At 34.6% G+C, this 21350-nt stretch overlaps 1 protein-coding gene across 2 annotated transcripts in view; it reads right to left on the bottom strand.

The window, feature by feature from the left end:
* GOLPH3L (golgi phosphoprotein 3 like) overlaps positions 1–20313 on the bottom strand; it is a 39947-nt gene extending 19634 nt beyond the window's left edge. The window contains exons 1-2 of one of the 2 annotated variants that reach the window (XM_059930376.1): positions 20209–20313; positions 18215–18409 (exon numbers count right to left, since the gene is read on the bottom strand). In XM_059930376.1, coding sequence (XP_059786359.1) covers positions 18215–18397 — 183 coding nt within the window. In that variant the 5' untranslated portion in view covers positions 18398–18409; positions 20209–20313. The remainder of the gene's footprint in view (positions 1–18214; positions 18410–20208) is intronic. The other variant, XM_059930366.1, reaches the window with a different exon arrangement.
* Between the last annotated feature and the right edge of the window lie 1037 nt (positions 20314–21350).

Consider the following 21350-nt stretch of genomic DNA (forward strand, 5'->3'; position numbering starts at 1 on the left):
TTATATGAAATATCTTTATTTTACCATTGTTTTTAAAATACTGCTTCTCTGGACATAAAATTCTAGGTTGATAGTTTTCTCTTTATCACATTGAAGATATTATGCCCTCCTAACTTCCATTGTTGCAGTGAGAAATCTATCACTCTTATTGATTGTGGTAGGCGATTTGTCTTTTTTCTTTTAGGTTCTTTAAGGTCTTCTCTCTTGGTGTTTTGCAGTTTGACTACAACATGACTGTGTGTGAACTTACGCATCCTGTTTGGTAATATGCTTCCTGTGTCTGTACGTTCATTTTTTACTTCTCAAAAATTCTCAATTCTTATCTCTAAGAATTTTGGCTTTCCTTCATTTCCTTTTTTCTTTCTTTCAATCTTTCTTATTCTAACCTCCATGTCTTTTAATCTCTCCTTTATATTTTCCATTTTCCTTTGTCTCTATATTGATTTCACAAGAGTTAGTTCCTATCTGGCTTCCAATGTACTCTCTCCATTTATATTTAATATGTTAAACTATCCCTGAGATTTTGATTTCAACTATTTTTCATCTCTAAAAGTTTTATTTAGTTATTTTTCACATTTGCCTGGTCATTTGTGATCATTTCTTCTTGTTCATTTTGTGATTCTTATATTTCTTTAAAAATATCATAGATACTTCATATTGGTTGATCATTTTAATATCTAAGGTCTTTGAATGACCTGTTATTTGTTATTTCTGCTGATTCTTTCTCACGTGTATTTTTCTTTGTATGTTTGATGATATTTGATTAAGAGGTCCATATTTAATTTTTTTTGAATCTGTGAGATTCTGGAGGCCTAAATTGAGGATATCTTCCTCTAGAGAGGAAGATCTGCACTTGCTTCTGCTGAGAGTAAGGCATGGTGGGACTGGGAGACTGCCACACAACAGGGACCACATTTAAACCTAGCTTCTCCATTTTATTTCAACCCAAAAGTTTACTGCTGACCACCTAATTCCTGAATCTCTGGACTGATCTGGTAATTTGCCCCAGAGCAATCTGGTTTTCATGTTTGTTTTTCGCTCAAGTCTAGGATTTTAATTTTGGTGTTTGTTTGGGGGCCCTGAAGATTTCCTTTCCATTCCAAAGGAAAAATTAAGTCTTACCACTATACTGCCAGAAGTAGAGGTCTTCTAATTCCATTTTTCCCACAGCCAGGATGATCTTTAAGCTCAAAGCTAATCATATAACTCCCTTCCCTTCTGCTTAAAAATATTTCAAATGCTCCTCCCAGTCAAATCCAAATTTTTTAGTAATAGCACTTAAATCAGGAGGCTGCTTACTAGTCTCTCTCTGGCTTCTTTCCCCTAGAACACTATGCCCCAGCTTTCTGGAACCATGTTAAGTACTCTTAATGCATCTTTTTTGCCTACTGGCCTTTGCACACACAGTTCACTCTGTCTAGAAGAACCAATACTCTTCTTTACTCAACTCCTTGTTCTTAAGGATTGAGTACAAGGGTCACATCTTCCATGTCACCTTCTCCAATATTATCTTTCCCTCCACTCCATCCTCTGGGTTAGATTCCTCACCTGGGTGTGTGTGTGTGTGTCTACTTCTCCCCTATCATTTATTATATCACATTGCAACCAACTGCTTGTCCTCAGTAGACTATAAACTCCTTAGGGAGAGAGTGATATACAGTATTTATCAATAAATGTTTTTTGAAAGCATAAATTTATGATTCAGAGTAAATATGTTAACCTGGCAAAAGGTCAGCTTGAATCATAAGCATCCCTAGACATATCCAAATTTCCTGAGGGCCTGATCTTAGACTAAAAGCTGGGATTAATTCTCTCCACTGCCTGCCTTGTGGCTACTTCAGGAGTAATACTTGTAACTCCTCTTTAAGGAAGCAGTAAGCCTTTTTTTTTCCCCATTAATACTTGGTTTATACAAGTTAGCTGCCTCATTAAGGTTAAACTATAACTTTATTTTACAATATATAATATACTTAGGCATAACTTTTATATAATCCTGGTGACTTTATGAATCTCAACAGGTGTGCAAACATTTCAGCCAGTATTAAAGCAATTAGAGGAAAGTTTTTCTTGTTTTTTCATTTCTGCCTGACCATATAACTTCTGTTTCAGTAACAATGATGTCAGACTGTCGACAGAACTATAAATGAGAATCACTGCAAATAAAGAAGCAATGGATGCTTCCCTGGTGGCGCAGTGGTTAAGAATCTGCCTGCCAATGCAGGGGGCATGGGTTCGAGCCCTGGTCTGGGAAGATCCCAAATGCTGTGGAGCAACTAAGCCTGTGTGCCACAACTACTGAGCCTGCGTTCTAGAGCTCGTGAGCCACAACTACTGAGCCCACGTGCCACAACTACTGAAGCCCACACGCCTAGAGCAACAAGAGAAGCCACCACAATGAGAAGCTGGCGCACCGCTAGGAAGAGTAGCCCCCACTTGCCACAACTAGAGAAAGCCCGCGCGCAGCAATGAAGACCCAAGGCAGCCAAAAATGAATTAAAAAAAAAAAAAGAAAAGAAGCAATGGAGACCAGGATGTATAAACTGTATGTTTTTCAATATTACCTTTCCCCATCATAGTATCTCATATTATATAAAACTCTTCAAATGTTTTTTAACTTTCTTTTTATTGAATCATATGCCATAATAGAAAAAAGTATAAAAGTACACATGAAGAGTTTTAAAAATGATTATAACTGTAAGTTCATTTTGCTCTAAATATATGGAGCTGTCTTGGTAAATTCTCAAACCATCTATAATAAAGATGCTGTGTTAAAGGGCCACTGCTTTAGTATGCAGGATGATCTAGCACATGTATACTGAAATTCAGCATTCAGTCATTAAATTTAATTACCAAAGGCTATATACATGAAGGAAAAGAGAAAAAGAAAAATTTTAGGATCTACTAAAAATACCAAAATTGCACACTACTTCATGACCAATAGAGACTATTGGAGAATTGGCAGAATGAGATCTTTGGATAGTAGATTTTTTTTTGTCTTGATTATAAACGTAATAGATGATTGTCAAAAAAAAAAGATCATATTTTAGAAATGTATAATTTAGAAAGTAAAAGTCTCCTATAATCTTATCACCTCCACATAACAGTTTAGTGGACATTTTCTAGATTTTACATACATAGTCTATTATATATTTGTTAATATTACATACAGAAATAAGATCATATTGAGTGGCAACTTTTCCACTTAGCTATTATTTTGGATATCTTTCCACATCACTAAACACAGAGCTACCTCAATCATTGTTACGACTGCATAGTACTGCATTTTAGATGCACTATAGTTTTTTGTTTTTGTTAGTAAATTTATTTAGTTATTTTTGACTGCGTTGGGTCTTCGTTGCTGTGTATGGGCTTTCTCTAGTTGCGGTGAGCGGGGGCTACTCTTCGTTGCGGTGCACGGGCTTCTCATTGCAGTGGCTTCTCCTGTTGCGGAGCACGGGCTCAAGGCGCACGGGTTTCAGCAGTTGTGGCTCGCAGGCTCTAGAGCGCAGGCTCAGCAGTTGTGGTGCACGGGCTTAGTTGCTCCATGGCATGTGGGATCTTCCTGGACCATGGCTCAAACCTGTGTCCCCTGCATTGGCAGGCAGATTCTCAAAAACTGCGCCACGAGGGAAGCCCCTAAATGCACTATAGTTTATCTACCCAAGTCCTTACTGATGTATGTATCGGTTGCTTACAAATTTTTGCCATTATAAAAAAAAAATGCTATAAAGAAATATTCATTTGTCTGTGTATTTCTGTTGAATAAATTCCCAGAAGAAATTTTTGAGTCAAAGATTATACATATAGAAATTTTTGATAATGCTATTTTATTCTTGTAAAAGGTTGGACAATAAGGTTTCAATAAATTCAGACAGTCAACACTTTGCACTGAATTTCTGCCTAGTGAAGTATTCGTTATTCAAACCTTTTTAAAGACACACTTTATAACAACAATGAAGGTTAAAGATTTTAAAGTTGCCTGCTTGGGGTAAAAAGAGGAAAGAAAGCAAAGAAACTTAAAGCATCATTAAAAGGAGTTTTAAAAAATATGGTTCGAAAATCCTTATGATAAATTTGAATGAAAAACAGGCAAATACATAATTGTATATTCAGGATTATCACAATTATGTAAAATACTGTCTACAAACCAACCAAAAAAGTGGTTTTCTAATTTTTCCAAATTATCTACACTGAAAAAAAAATGTTTCTCCCCGACCAAATCTGAGGATTCAACATAAAAATTGCTTCACTTTCCATGAGAGAAAGAATTTTACTGTTTCTTCTTGAAGACTTTTCTATATGCCCAGTTCCAAAGCCCAATGTCTGCATGATGATCTCCAGGGCTATCAAAAATTATACAAGAAAAAAGAAGTTTTACAAGCAAAACGAATTTTAATTCATTTTTTTCCTCTAAAAAATTACTTTAAGAAGAGTTAATTTACTATTTTCCTTTGAAGTGCTCTATAAAAAGAGTGGCTTCCAGGATTTGATCTAAATTCCTCTTTTATAAATTAATGTGATTCATTCTAACTCCAATTAATATTTCTATGTCCACAGATCCAAAAGAGACATTTTATTTATTTATTTTTATTGGAGTATAGTTGCTTTACAATATTGTGTTAGCTTATACTGTACAGCAAAGTGAATCAGCTATACGTATACATATATCCCCTCTTTTTTGGATTTCCTTCTCATTTAGGTCACCACAGAGCACTGAGTAGAGTTCCCTGTGCTATACTATATGTCAGTCCCAATCTCCCAATTCATTCCCCCACCTTCCACCTTGGTATCCATACGTTTGTTCTCTAGGTCTGTGTCTCTATTTCTGCTTTGTAAATAGGATCATCTATACCAATTTTTTCAGATTCCAAATATATGCATTAATATATGATATTTGTTTTTCTCTTTCTGACTTACTTCCCTGTGTATGACAGTCACTAGGTCCATCCAAGTCAAAAGAGACATTTTAGAAAAGAGATTAAGCATTAATAAAAGCTCACTCTGCTTAATCATAATGGGGAATAAGGAACTGTGACCTGGATGTTATTCTGGTTTAACAGATGATTTCAGCATGATTGTGAAGAATGGATTATAAACCTAGACAAATGGATACAATTTCTCAAGCCGTGAAAGCCAGGAATCCTAATCACTAGGCCACCAGGGAACTCCCCCTGTGCCCTTTTTAAAATAAAAACCACTATCAAAAGTTCAGAAAATAAAAACAACATGGAAATGCCTTGTCAGTGAAAAGGAAATCCAAAATAAAGGAAAGTAACTGGTAATCTTTGAATATTCCTACATAAGCTTTAAATCTCATTTTGGCCAGTAAAAATGTCCTCAATTTTTTATTCTAAAAAATTTTTAAATGATTGTAGCACCAAAAACAGTAACAGTAACTTACATGCCTTTCTTTTCCCACAATCTGTTACTTATGAGAAAATGGAATTTTCATTGCTACACACCATCCAAAGAAAGTTGAAAAGGGGGAGTAAAAAATCTGAAAATGTGTCTAAGGCACTAAATCTACTTCCCTACAACTCCTCAAATGATTTAAAATAGATTTAGAAACACATAAAGGCATTTATGGTATGTTCAAACCTCAGAAGAGCCAAACTAGGTAAATGCAGATATATCTTTTGTCTTCAAATAGATCTTTTCTCCCTGATTAAAAAGTAATATACATATATTTTAGAAAATATGGAAAGAAAAAAAGAATCATAAAAAATAAAAAAAAAATTGCTCATAAATTCTATCATCTTATCATCATTTTGGTGTATGTAAAACCAGATTTTTCTTTATATATGCAATACACATATCTTCTCTCATACCCACCAATTTTCCCATCTGCTTCTCCCCCCACCCCAGTTGTGGGGCTTCCTTTCATAGAACAGCTTTGTGTAAATTATGGAACAGAACATATACACTATAAATTTTCATAAAATACTGGGGAGTAGAAGTAAAAGAAACTGTGAGAGAGGTAATTTCTTAATCTTTCATAACAGGAAGTCAATAGGATATTGCCTAAATTGGAATCATGTGGTTTAAGAAAACATGACTCCAACACCATTTTCTAAACACATTTTTGGTTTAACATTTCTAAACATACACAAACTATAGAGATTATTAACCTCTATGTATCCATCATCTAGCTTCAATAGCTACCAGTACAATCTTTCATCTATACCTCTCACCCCAACTCCAGATTATTTCAGTGCAAATCCCAGCTGCTGAAACATATCATCCATAAAATATTACAATAATCTCTCCAAGAGATGAAGGAAAAAAAATGCAATACTTCACACCTAAAAAAATTAATAATTCCTTAATACTATCAAATATTCAGTAAGCGTTCAAATTCCATCAATTGTTTAATGCATTTTTAGAATACCTGGTTTGTTTGAATTAGGAGCCAAACAAGGTCCACACATAGTCTTATTTTTTTCATAAGCTCTTTTTTAACCTTAGTGGGGTCTTTTAGTAAATGATATCTTGTGATGAAGAAAAGCAATATTCAGTTTAACCTCAATTTCCCTTTTATGTCAAATTCAAGTAACATTACACTCAACATTTTTAAAAAATGGAGTAAATCATACTACATGTGCTATTTTTAAAGTAAAATGTAATAAATATAATTTTACTTAAATTTAACATAAAAAGAAAATGAACTGAAACTGAAGGAATTACTGAACTTCAAACATTTCCTTATTACAAGAGATTTTCCTAAAAGACTCATTTCTAAGGTTAAGAAAATAGATTAAGAGGTTGAGTTTTTTGTTTAAAGTAAATGTTTCAATATTAGACAACATCTAATTGACCTCTTACTATAAAAAATAAAAGTTAATATTTCTCCTATGCTTTCTCCCATCTTTATTCCTTTACTTCCCAATTTTTTAATTATAAATTTATATGGCTACTATTTTTTATTGATATAATTGACATATAACTTTATATTAGTTTCAGGTGTACAACATGATTCTATATATGTATATATTGTGAAATGATCCTCACAATAAATCTACTTAACATCCATCATCAAACATAGTTAATTACAAATTTTTTCTTGTGATGAGAACTTTTAATATCTACTCTCAGCAACTTTAATATATACAATACAGTATTATTAACTATAGCTACCATGCCAAAGGTTACATCTCCAGGACTTATTTTATAACTGGAAGTTTGTACCTTTTTGATTCCCTTCACTCATTTCACCTACCCACCCCCAATCCCTACCTCTGGCAACCATCAATCTGTTCTATGTGTCTATGAGTTTTGTTTTTTTTTTAATTCTTCATATAGGTGAGATCATGCAGTATCTTTTGTCTGACTTATTTCAGTTCACTTTGTTTATTATTTATTGAGTATTTATATGTGTCAGGTTGATTTAAACATTTTATAGAAGTAATTTAATTCTTACAATAGCACTATGAAGTCAATATTATTTTCTCTATAAAATGAGTATAAGGAAATAATGTGGAAACCGAGGCCAAGTCAAATATTTAGTAAGTGGTAGATTTTGCACTTTAATGTAGCTATGTCTGCTTCCAAAGCCTGTGTTGTTTTTTTTTTAAAATAAATTTATTTATTTATTTTTGGCCACACTGGGTCTTCATTGCTGCATGCAGGCTTTCTCTAGTTGCAGCGAGTGGGGGCTACTACTCTTTGTTGTGGTGCATGGGCTTCTCATTGCAGTGGCTTCTCTTGTTGCAGAGCACGGGCTCCAGGCACGCGGGCTCAGTAGTTGTGGTGCACGGGCTCAGTAGTTGTGGCTCGTGGGCTCTAGAGCACAGGCTCAGTAGTTGTAGCGCACGGGCTTAGTTGTCCCGCGGCATGTGGGATCTTCCCGGACCAGGGCTCGAACCCATGTCCCCTGCACTGGCAGGCGGATTCCTAACCACTGCACCACCAGTGAAGCCCCCAAAGCCTGTGTCTTTAAACACTGCCCATAAGAAAATTAGAAAATGCAGTAACTAATCACATTGAGATGTATGATAAACGCAAGGGAATTTAGAGAATGGAAAGATCACTGTTTGATTTGTGATAGGCTTTGAAAGGAAATGTAGAATTTAAATTAAAACAAACTATGGGGACGGTAACATGGTAGGAATATATAAAAAACAAATGTGGGGATTCTGGGAAGTTGCAGAGTAGGAAGCACCAGAAATTTGTCTTCCCACCTAGACAACAACTGTATCAGTAGAATCTGTCTGACATAACTATTTTGGAACTCTGGAGGCTACTGAAGGCTTGCAACTTCCAGGGGAAGATGTGAATCATAAATTACAGTTAATTCCAGTCAATTTCAAATCTTAGTTTAGCACAGGCTACCCATCTCCCATCCCCTCACCCCATGGCAGGCAGCTATGCATATGTTCTTAGAGCAGCTTACATGCCCCTACTAGGATCTAGGGTGGGCAATAAGGACTCTGTCCTCCAAATATCAGATATCAGGGATCTGCATTCTGATCATGGAAGTGCAGACACAGAGGCCATTATTGTAACCTCCCTGGTTTGCTGCAAGCCCTTCCCCTTCTGGTGACTTCCAGGTGATTTAAAGGGCTTATGCTTTTTCCCTCCTCTTCATTTTCCTTTCCCCTCTTTTTGGAGCCAGATACCAAAGACTAGGACATTCAAAAGTAACTACATACACAGGGGAAATTAGAAGGTTATTGTAAATGCCCAAGGAAAGGCACAGGCTCAGAAAAGACTTGAGAAGACCTTAATTTTACACTTTAGGCTGATCCTCAGCACAAAAATAGCCTACAACAATTTAAAAAAAAAAAAAAAGCATTACACCATACATAAAAATCAACTCAAAACGGATTAGACTTGACCGTAACTCCTGAAACAGTAAAACTACAAGAAGAAAACAGAGGGTAAGCTCCTTGACATTGGTCTTGGCAATGTTTTTTTTGGACTTGACACCAAAAGTACAAGCAACAAAAGCAAAAAAATCAACAAGCAGGACTACATCAAACTAAAAAGCTTCTGCACAGCAAAGGAAACCATCAATAAAATGAAAAAGCAACACATGGAATGGGAGAAAATATTTACAAACCACATATCCAATAAGCGATTAATATCTAAAATACACAAGGAACACACATATTAATAACTCAACAGCAAAAAACCAAATAACCCAATTTAAAAATGGGCAAAGGACCGGAACAGACATTTTTCCAAAGAAAACATGTAAGTGACCGAAAGGTATAGGAAAAGGTGCTCAACATCATTAATCATCAGGGAAATACAAATCAAAACCACAATGAGATAATGCTTCATACCTGTTAGGATGGTATTATCAAAAAGATAAGAGATAACAAATGCTAGCAAGAATGTGGATAAAAGGGAAACTTTGTACACTGTTGGTGGGAACGTAAACTGGTACAGTCACTATGGAAAACAGTATGGAGGTTTCTCAAGAAATTAAAAATAGAACTACCATATGATCTAACAACCCCATTTCTGGGTGTACATCCAAAGGAAAAAAAATCATTATTTCAGAGATATCTGTATTGTCATGTTTATTGCAGCATTTTTCACAGTAGCCAAAGTACAGAAACAATCTAAGTATCCATCAATGGATAAATGGATCAAGGAAAAAAAATGTTACTCAGTCTTAAAAAAGACAGAAATCCTGACATTTGTGACAACATGGAAGAATCTGGAGGGCATTATGCCCTGGAGATATTTCACCTGGAGGCGAAATAAGCCAGAGAGAAAGACAAACATTGCATAGTATCACTTACATGTAAAATCTAAAAAATCTGAGCTCCTAGAAACAGAAAGTAGAAAAATGTTTGCCAGGGACTGGGGGGTGGGGGGAAATAGGGAGAGGTTGGTAAAAGGGTACAAACTTTCAGTTACATGATGAATAAGGTTTGAGGGTCTAATGTACAATGTGGTGACTATAGTTGATAACACTGTATTGCTATCTACTTTTTCTTTTTTTAAGTAGAGTTGATTTACAATATTGTGTTAGTTGCAGGTATACAACAAAGTGATTCGGTTAGATAGATAGATTGATATAGATATAGATAGATAGATAGATATAGATAGATATATTCTTTTTTTCTGATTCTTTTCTATTATAGGTTATTACAGATGCTGAATATAGTTCCCTGCGCTGTTACAGTAAATACTTGTTTATTTTATATATGGTGATGTGTATCTGATAACACTGTATTGTACAACTGAAATCTGCTAAAAGAATAGATCATAATTGTTCTCTCTCACACACACACAAAGGTAAATATATGTTAGGTGATGGATGTGTTAATTAACATGATGGGGGGAATCTTATCGCAATGTATACATATATCAAATCATCACGTTATATATTTTAAATATTTTACAATTTTGTCAGTTATACCTAAATAAATCTGAAAAAAATAAAGACAAAACAAAACAAAAACCAGGAAACTCTGGGTAAGGGGCATAATCTGATTTCCAGAGTTACCATATCATTAGATTCAAATGTCTAATTTTCAGTCAAAAAAATCATAAGACATATAAAGAAACTGTTCAGTATGCCGACTCAAAGGAAAAAAAAAAATGACAGAAACTGTCCCAGAAAGACCAGATGGCAGACCTAGTAGACAAAGACTTTAAAACAACTATTTTAAAGATTCGCAAAGAACTAAAGGAAAATGTGGAGAAAGTCAGGAAAATGATGTATGAACAAAATGGAAATATCAGTAAAGACGCAGAAAACCTAAAAAGAAACCAAAAAGGAATTCTGGAGCTGAAAGTATAATAACTGAAATAAAAAAATTTACTAGAGGGATTCAAAGGAAGATTTGAGCAGACAAAAGAATTAACAAACTTGGAGACAGGACAAACTGAAATTATTGAGTCTGAGGAACAGAAAGAGAAAAGATTGAAGAATAATGAACAGATCCTAGGGAACTGTGGGATATCAACAAAAGTAAACCAACGTACACATTTTGGGCCTTCCAGAAGAGAGAGCAAAAGGGGCAGAGAGATTATTTGAAGAAATAATGGCCAAAAACTTCCCAAGTTTGATGAAAGATATACATATAAATATCCAAAAGCTAAATGAACTCCAAATAGGATGAACTCAAAGAGACGCACACTGAGTCACATTAAAATCAAACTGTTGAAAGTCAAAGACAAAGAGAGATCTTGAAAGCAACAGAAGATAAGCCACTTGTCCCATACAAGAGATGCTCAATAAGATTGTCAACAAATTTCTCATCAGAAACTTTGGAGGCCAGAAGGCAATGAGCTGATATATTCAAAATGCTAAAAGAGAAAAAAACCCCAACAAACCTGTCAACCAAGAATTCTATATCTGGCAACACTATCTTTCGAAAGTGAAGGAGAAATTAAGACATTCCCAGATAAACAAAAACTCAGGGAGTCTTTACCACTAGGCCTGCCCTGCAAGAAATGCTAAAGAGAGTCCTACAGGTAGAAAAGAAAGGACACTGGACAGTAACCCAAAGCAGTATGAAGAAATAAAGATGTCAGTAAAGGTAAACATATGGGCAATTACAAAAGCTAGTATTATAGTAAAAATGGTTTGTAACTCCATTTTTTGTTTTCTACATGATTTAAGAGACTAATACACTTTATTATTTTTTTTCCCAATGAGGTATATACTTTCTTTTTTTTGAGACTAATACACTTTAAAACATTAGTCTAAAAACGATAAAGTTAGTATAACTTTGGTTTGTTACTCTACATTCTGTTTTGTACATAATTTAAGAGACTAATGCATCATAATTAGTTTAACTTTCGGGGCACAAATGTATAAAGATCTAATTCTGTAACATCAAGAACTAAAAGGGGTGGGATAGAGCTATACAGAGGCAGAGTTTTCCTATTTTATTCAAGTTAAGTTGGTATAAATTCAAATTAAAGTGTTATAACTTTAGGATGTTAAATGTAATCCCCATGGTAACAACAAAGAAAATAGTTACAGAATATACAGAAAACGAAATGAGAAGAGAATTAAAACATTTTAGTATACTTATGTTTGGTTTGAACATAAATTCCACAATTTATTGGCTAGTTTAACTTTGACTCCCATAAAGAGAGGATAATATTTGCCTTGCAGGATCAAGCAAGAGAAAGTGCAAAATGTTTTGAAAACTCTATGTTATACTAATAAAATATGAAGAGGGAGACAAAAGAGATGAAATGGCTCCCATCAAGTTTACAGAGTCAGTGGTTACTGCCAAAAGTCCAAATTTAAGCAAGACAGGATTTTGTCTTAATATCAATACCAGATATTTTAGAAGACAACAGTGTGCAACTGGTGGTTGGGGGAGCATACAGAGAGGCAGGCTCTCAATGAAACAGCTTAAACTATATTTTCCTACTGTTAAAATAGGACATTGGTCTCCCAGTTTATTTCCTTTTGTACCAATAGTAAATAATTCTTTGCGGTTATATGACTAGATATAATTTTAAAAAAGCAAAACAAAAGTTTTTCTTTTTTAATAACAGCCTGTGTTAATAAAAACCACAAAACCTGACAAACGAGTCTTTCTGATACACTTGCCCTATTCACAATGGCAATACTAGTGACAAGAGATTTATTGTTCATTTTGTGCTATCAGGAAACTAAAAGACCAGGTTGTGACCTAAATTATAAATTACGCTTTTAATCTTTTGATTTTAATAAAATGTTTTAGAACTCAGCAACTTTCAAAGAGGAGCAATTTTCTCCATCTATAGCCATTCATCCACAAGTTGTGTACTGACTTATTGTGACTGATTTTTTTTTAACTTACTGATTGTTCACTGAGATTTTTTTTACCAGCTTCAAAAATGTTTGCACTTCCAATCTCCCATCGCTAATAAATTACAATGAGTAAATTATAACTGATGAAGGATCATTAGTAAGCTTGAAAAGCATAGCATTAACATATTTTATATTTATAATTTAAAATGAAAGTTTTATTCAGTTTGATTTATCATTTTTATATATGTACGGTGACATTGTTTGAAAGAACATAATTGGTAAGTACAAGAATATTGTTAGCAGCACTATTCATAATGGACTCCTGAATATCCATCTACCAGTAGAATGAATGGTCATATATTCATATAATGAAATATTATATTGCAATAAACTGAATTAAATTATATGCAACAACATGGATGAATTTCAAACATATTGGACAAAAGAATACATGACAGTATTAATCCTAAAACATAAAGTTTAAAAACAGGCAAAACTAAAATATATTGTTTAGGGATATATACACATGTTAAAACTACAGGGAGGTAGGACAGCATGTGATTAGGGAAGGGCACAAGGTGATGCCTCCAGGATTCTGACAATGTTCTACTGATGGTGGTTACATGAATGTTTGCTTTAAAATTGCTTGTTAAATTTTACATATGTGTTTTATACACTTTTTTGGATGTGCTATATTTCACAATTTTTGAAAAGTTAAACAATAAAACACACAACTGGATGTCCAGCTCTGGTACTTGTTTCAAAACATCTGAGTTCATTTAAAGGAGATGGGATGCTTTCAAATATTTGTGATTTTTCCAGCTGCAAATCACTGAAATTATTACAAACATCCAGCTCATGTTCTTTTTTCCTAGAAACTGTCTCTCTTCACGGACTAACTCTGCTTATCTTCAGAATTCAGGTTAAGAGTTATCCCATCCCAGAAGTCTTTCCCAGTATCTCTTCTCCTTCCCTCTCCCACCTACTACTTTCCACACCCATCCAAGTTAGGTGTCTTTCTTTGTTCCCTCAGTACTCAGAACATAGTTATGCATATATCGCACTGTACTCCAACAGTCCGCTGACTTTCCTGACCCCCTCCTAACTTCTCCAGCCATCCCCAGGCCACTAGACTATAAATAATCTCAAAAGCAGGGACTATTGTTTTTGTTCTCTTTTAATATTCAGCACTTGACATATATGAGACATTCAATAAATTTTTGGTGACTAAACAAATGAATGAAAATATATTTCCCTAATACCAATGAACAACACTTCTTGTCGATTTTTACTCCAGTGACATGAGAAATATGGTGAAAAGCTTTTATGTCACAGTGCTTAGTAAGCACTCAATAAATGGCATTATTAAGCAAGAGCTTTGCAAGGAAGGGAAGAGGGTTAAAAAACACTACCCAAATTTAAAAGATTATGGCCAAAAGTCAAAAGCATTAGTAGGTTCACTCCTCTTACAGGTAACTTAATTATAAAGATTTTCATAAAGAACAAGTTTTAAATATATTAGCAATTTAATTAAAGCATTAACTGTCCATGAATCAATACAAATATCTATATCAAAACTCTTAACAAAGGCAATAATGACAAATAAACAGGATCTTGATTTCAACAGGAAATAAATCTATTTTATTTTGGTCAGGCTGGTGCTCAAGTTTAATTTTCTCAGTTGAGGTCAGTGTTATTGAACTGAGGTAACATATAATTTTAAACGTATTTGAAAGGTTAGACTCTTCAACATAAAAATTTCTTGATTATTTCACAAGACAATGAAGCTTAATATTTTAAACCAGTCTGTGGCAGCTACTACTCAGAAGACTCTTAAGAAAGGATGACAGTAATATTTCACAAGCAATCTGACTATATGACCTGCTGTCATTTTTTTCTAGGCCTACAATTCTTGAAATATTAGTGTCATTATGTTATTTTCTACGTATAGGCTTTTTAAAACATAATTTAAAAAATTATAGCATTAGGTTCTATACTGAAAACTTTATGAAACTCTTCAGCAAAAGTTAACTTTGAGACATTGGGATGCAAAGTTTAACACTGGCTTTTTTTTTTTTGACATGTCACAAATAAACCATGAAAAAACAAGAAATTACATACATACCAAAACATATATTCACAAAGAACATAGAGCAAAAATATTCTTCAATTGGATACAAAAATGAAATGGACATTGCTGTTTTCATCAGGCTGATCCCCTTTTACTTAAAGGAAAGAGTCTAAGTCTCGCCTGGCACTTAAAATCATTCCTACTCTGATCCGAGTCTAATCTGTCAATTCTGAATCTCACGGTTTTCTAAGAACACCATCTACTTCAGTCATACTGGTACTCAATTATCTCCCAAATTCATCAAGCTTATGAAACCTTTGCTCACTCATCCAGAATGTGTTCCCTTCCCTTCTTCCATTTATGTAAATCCTATCCGTTCTTACAGGCCCAGCTGGTTTTACTGCCTTCTGTTCTTCCCCAGATTATTCCCACTTATGATGATCTCTCCTCCCTCCAACTTCCTCTGCTCTTACTGTTCTAACTTGGTAACACTTGCTGTTTTTTAGTTGTCATTTACTTCTTTAAAAATCTTTTGAATTGTGAAATATAATGCACACACAGAAGAGTACACAAAAGTGAAAAGCTCAATGATTTATCCCTAAGTGCATATCCATGAAACTTTCCCCAAGTAGAGAAACAGAAAACTGTTAGCACCCAGAAACCCCTTCATGCTCTTGTCTAATCACTAAAACTCCCCTCCTCCCCTGCTCGTCACTACTCTAACAACTATGGTAATCCCCTTCTTGCTTTTCTGTATATTTTACCACCTAAATATGCAATCCCAGATACCATAGTTTAGTTTTTTGAATTTTATATACACATAATCATACAATATGTATTCTTTTGTGTCTGGCTTCCTTTATTGAACATATATGAGAATCATACATGTTTTGTAACAATGTTCATTTCCATTCTATATAGAAAATATATTTATACTCATTTAAATAAATGAATGATTCATTTTTATCCACTCTTCTGTTGATGGAGCTTTGGGTTACTTAATTTTTAAAAAGACGTATTATTTGTTTCCCCAGCTAGAATGCAAGTTTCTGGAGGACAGGGACAATATATTATACTATTTTATATTTACCTTAGTATTTGTATAATGCTAAACACATTAAACATTGATTAAATAAATCAACAAGTGGTTTGAGAGATAAGAAGAAAATAAGTTGAGCTGGAAATCAATGTAGTATTTTTTAGAGAAAGTTATGTAACTGGCATTTTGGAGCAACTATTACTACTTTAATAAATCAGAAGGTTTGACCTCTCCTATTCATGTACGCCTAAGGATTTATCATTTCTCATTCTTTCTGAGCCAACTGAAAGCTAAAAACTTAATTTATCAGCTATCTCCAAAAATAAAATTCAAACAATTCAAAAGGTGGATATTATCTGCCCATCTTTATACAGTATTTCACCAATATGTTGAATACGTACTATGATCATAGCTCTAAACAAGCTCCTTTTTTTATCCTATTTCCTTAAGTTTATATTAACTATTATAAATTTAGAAACACACAAAGAGAAGTCCAAAGGCAGTTTCGCTACAGAACAGAAGCAAAAATTCTAGTACCTAGGTTCAGCAGGAAATTAATCATTCCTATTCAAAACTAAAACAAACAAAACAGCTTTTTAGATCTAATATGCTCTTCTGTTTTAGTGAGTGAATGTTTCCTAGGCACCGTGTAAACATCTCAAAATAGTATTTATACCACCTAATCTTCAGACCTACTCTGACTTTCTCTTAGAGAGTCAGTTTTGCTTTTTCATTTATTTGACTTTTATAAAACTAGAGCCTCACCAACTTTCTCAGCAAACAGGAAAATATACTTCCGGGCAAGATTTTATGATATATTTGCATCTTGGCCAAGTACACATGGGCATGTCTCTAACGTTAGTTTTAATAATACACAGGCTATAACAAGTCTTGTAATTTCTGTTCAAGTTGGTAATTTGACATGACAAAAATCAGAGGAGGGAAAAGTGGTAAAGAAAAACTAAACTAAACTAAAATAAAATAAGGGTATTCTCAAGTTGAGGAGTCAATGTAGAAAAGAAGAGATATTACTAGATGTATGTAACCAATTCATTTCTAAGAACAATGCTAAAAGCCACATTTAGTATTTTTTTAATATAAAGTAACATTTTAATTTGATAAGTTTTCAAAACTGAGGCCAATAATAAATATGCCTCTTTTTGTACTCACCAAAGTCTTCTTAAAAAGGAAGTAGATTGTTTAAAATATTATTTGTATATCCTTTTTTTTTTTGGCTGCACTGCACAGTATGTGGGATCTTAGTTCCCCAACCAGGGATCAAACCCTCGCCCCCTACTTTGGAAGCGTGGAGTCTTAACCACTGGACCACCAGGGAAGCCCCTATTTGTATATTTTTATAACCTCTTCATTAGCGAAGAAAGTGATGGGAAAACACAATAAAAAGTTAAATGACAAGTGAAGGACAATGTATACTACTAGTAGAAAAGCCAAGAAAATATTTGGTTGTATCACAAGATTTGCTATCTCCACTAATTTCATTATAAAATAGATGTTCTGTTAATAAGGGAAAAATTAGAAAAAAAGGGAAAGCTGTAATTAATTTTAAAACATTTTCTAAAATAATCCTCATCAATTGTTGATATTTAACTTCTAAAAATCCACAGAATAGAGGGACTTCCCTGGTGGTCCAGTGGTTAAGACTCCTCGCTCCCAGTGCAAGGGGCCCAGGTTCCTGGTCAGGGAACTAGATCCCACAGGCCACAACTTAGGTTTTCATGCTGCAATTAAAGATCCCACGTGCCCTCAACTAAAGATCCCGCACGCGGCAACGAAAACCTGCACGTGGCAACAAAGATCCCACATGCTGCAACTAAGACCCGGCACAGCCAAATAAATAAATAAATATTTTTTTAAAAAATAGCTGTTCTGCTTGTCCAAAACCACTAATAAAAATAAAAATAAAGACACACAGTATAGAATAAAAGTTATTCTTACTGTATTATAAGAAACCAACCCCTGTTTATTTTTGTAAGACAGCTAATCATACATGTTCCTTGTCTTCTCATTTAAAAGACTTTTCTCCCCAAAACTCAAGAAGACTTCAATGTGTGAGCCCTCTTTCTTAGTTTAATAAGAGGTTATTTCACCATCAATCTCACTTGGGAAACTACAAGTACAAACACTTTACACTGTGTTATATCTTCTAAAATTCTGGAGTAATTTTGTAATTAAATTATACTTCAAGTAATTATACTTCTGGATTTTACCCTCCAAGTATCAACCACACTCCCAAACTCCCCCATCCCCCAGATGGCTGAAGCACAATTCTAAGGCCAATTTAGTATTAATGAAAATATTTTATCAGATTACTTCCTAAAAACATTCCAATATTTAAGTCTTTGAGACAGTCTAGCAAATCCAATTGCATTACCTCTTTATCTTTTAGTCCCAGGAGCAATACTTCTTCCATAAGCGTGAGGCGGATATCCTTAGAGTCTTCAGTGTCCTCATTGTCTTGACTTCTGTCTTGATTAGCGTCTTCCTCACTTTCCACCTTCTTTTCAGAGTTCTTCCCTACTTCTGTACGACGGGCCCGGTGAGTTAAAGTGGTCATTCTTACCTGTCTCTGGAGGGGGTGATGAAAAAATATCTATATGTGTGCTTATGTAAATAAACATCTAGATATTCATACATGCATACTAAAAATGTATACAGGTAAGAAATATTTACAAACTTAAATAAAGGAAAGAGTAATGACCAGAAAAAATTACGTGGATAACAATATCTTTTCCAAAGTACAATAGGTTGAACTCCACTGGAGGCATTGACAAGAAATCAAATCATTAATTCTAAAGACCAGTAGAAAGGACCGACTTTTAAGCCTGCTGATTTCTTGTGCATAACCTAATCACATAATCATTGTGATCCTTTCACAAAATGGATCCTCCCCAAGTTAAATAATATGGAACAGCAAAAAATTGTGAGCATCCAGCTCCAAAAAGCATACAGTAATTTATGTGCAATTTCTATAAATATTCAAGTTCATTATAAAACATACAAAAAAAAGTTAAAAAAATTAAGAAAAACTAAATAGAAATATATGTTCCAATATTTCCTTCCCAAACCCTAATGACTCATTTCATGCATTCACTTTGGAGATTACCAGTCTAGAGGATAACACTCAGAAGATCGTGTGTAGTAATTCCATATAGCTAGAAAACTTTCATCTCTATCCCTAGGCTAGCCACCTTGCAAATACACAAACAGCTGGCAACAAAAAGCACTGGCAAGAGAATGTTAAAAGATTAGCAGATTCTTTCTCAAGTACAAAAAAAATCAGAGCACAAGCCCTTTTATACCATGCACTATAGTTGTTTTAAAAATCTACAGTCAAGAGAAATTGCACTACCATGTGTGATAAAGTTTAAAGTTAGCATACTTTAGATAAATCTAAATGTCATTTTTTAAGATGAAATACAATAAATATTTTAAATCAGCAATTATTGAAAATAGCTTTTTCAAGATCAAAAGAATGCATTCAAGAGCCTCTGTGACTGGATCCCATTCTATCTTCTACAACATCTTCCATTACTCCCAATTATGTACTGTTAAACCATTTCTCAAACATGTCCATGCCTTCCACCTCTCTCCTTTGTACAGGCTGGATTTCTCTCCCTTTTCCCTTCCTTTCTAAATTCTACACATTCTTCAAAGTCCTATTGAGGACTCACTGTAAAGCCCTCAGTGAATCTGCTTCTCCATTACCCCTATGTCCCACAGCCAGAATAGGTCTCTCCTCAGCTGTACTTTCACACAACTTTATTTATACTTACTTCCTTTAAAGTATTTATTATAGTCTTTCTTTTGGTATGGCTGCCTCTCAACTGTAAACTTCTTGAGGGCAGGGATATTGTCTTCTTGGGGATATTATATTCTCCATAGCAACTAGCACAATGTCTTTAACGTTGTAACTGCTCGATAAATATATACCGATTAAAATGAATACTCAGAAATGCACGTAAACATTTAAAAAAGAAATACAAATGAAGTGACTTACAAAAGATTCTTTGTACAAGGCTATATTTCAAATAATTCTTGGCGGGAGGTGGGAAGAAGAGTGAAAGAGGAAGAGAAGCATGAAATAAATGCTTAAGGGCACTAACCCTATCTGGCACCGTGAATAGAGCTTATATCCTAATCCAGTCCAAGAAACTAAATCTTCAGGGCAAAAAAATAATGGGGCATTTTCTTTGAAAAATTAATCGCCCTTGGACATTTACTAAAGACCCTATTTGAAAAAAAACTCCCAAGGGTCCCAAAATTAAATAAATAAAAACCTCCCTCTCCCCACAAAATGAAAAATTTGGAGGTTTTTTTTTTTTTTTCGACGTTAGAAAATGTATTGATATTTCCCCCGTTGCTTACCTGACGTTACTTCCTGGGTTACGGCCAAACTCAGGCTGCAGCTTGCGCTCTATTTCAGGGGGACACCTGTCCCCACCCCCACCCCCCACCCCCGTCCGAGTAGGTGAAAAACTTCTCAGCCACGCAGAGAGAACAAACTTCCTGATCCTTCGATGCAGAGAAGGAATAACACATCAGCTTCCTCAGGATCACTAGGCAACCTACCTTGGTGTTTCTTCATTGGACCAATCAGAAACCTCCAAGGTTGAGTTCAGCCAATCGGAGCTTACGAGGGGAGGCTCTCCCCCCGCCCGGCTATTGCGTTGCGATCCAGACAAACACCACCAAAAGGAGGCAGGTTTGGGCTCAACCTGACAGCTGGTGAATCCAATGAAGGAACCTTGGTAGAGAAAGGAAAGAGGGCTGCGCTCCCCACCCCCATTAAACCGGCCAATCAAAGCGTTCAGTGAGCTATCACCAGCTGCCGATCTACAAAGATTTCTGTTGGTCAACCTCAGTGTAGCAGGTGTGTTACTGTAGCAGTGTATACTGTGACAATTAGGTGAGACGGGTTGGGATCCAATAGAGCTAAGAATACATAAACATTTAAAAATTGGTTGTTTTCGACAATTAGCTTATCCCTAACTTTCCTGTTCCAGAAAAACCCGATCTGGGTCAGTTTGTGGACATTTACTTGGTTTACATTAAACAGGATAGGCACATTTCTACCATAGCATTCATTCTAACATTCTCTATTAGTGCTTGTTACTGGCAAGCCCATGGATAATGTATGTTTTTAGAATATGGCTGCTGAAAATGCAAGAGGCAAACAGACCAAGTTTTAAGCTTTCCTTTTCTAGAGCACAGAAAACAGTCAAGTCTGGAACTGGGTCCCAGGTTTCTCACTAAAAGCACAGTATCTTTCACTACCACTCAGAAGTTCTAGAAAGTGTGCTCAACTCCTGCAAAGTAACATCTACTGAAATGATCTCAAAATTAGTGCCTAAAAATTTTCTGCTATTTAAATAAAAATTGGAAGCCATGAAAGAGTCTAGATGCTGAACAATATTTTATTTATGCTGCCAAAAATGCCAGACTTTAAAATCATTTTGTCTTGTAGTAAAAAATGTTAAAAAAGTTAAAGCACCACTTTTTAATTGTAC

Source organism: Balaenoptera ricei, chromosome 1, assembly GCF_028023285.1.
Source record: "Balaenoptera ricei isolate mBalRic1 chromosome 1, mBalRic1.hap2, whole genome shotgun sequence".
In the NCBI taxonomy this organism is placed as follows: domain Eukaryota; kingdom Metazoa; phylum Chordata; class Mammalia; order Artiodactyla; family Balaenopteridae; genus Balaenoptera; species Balaenoptera ricei.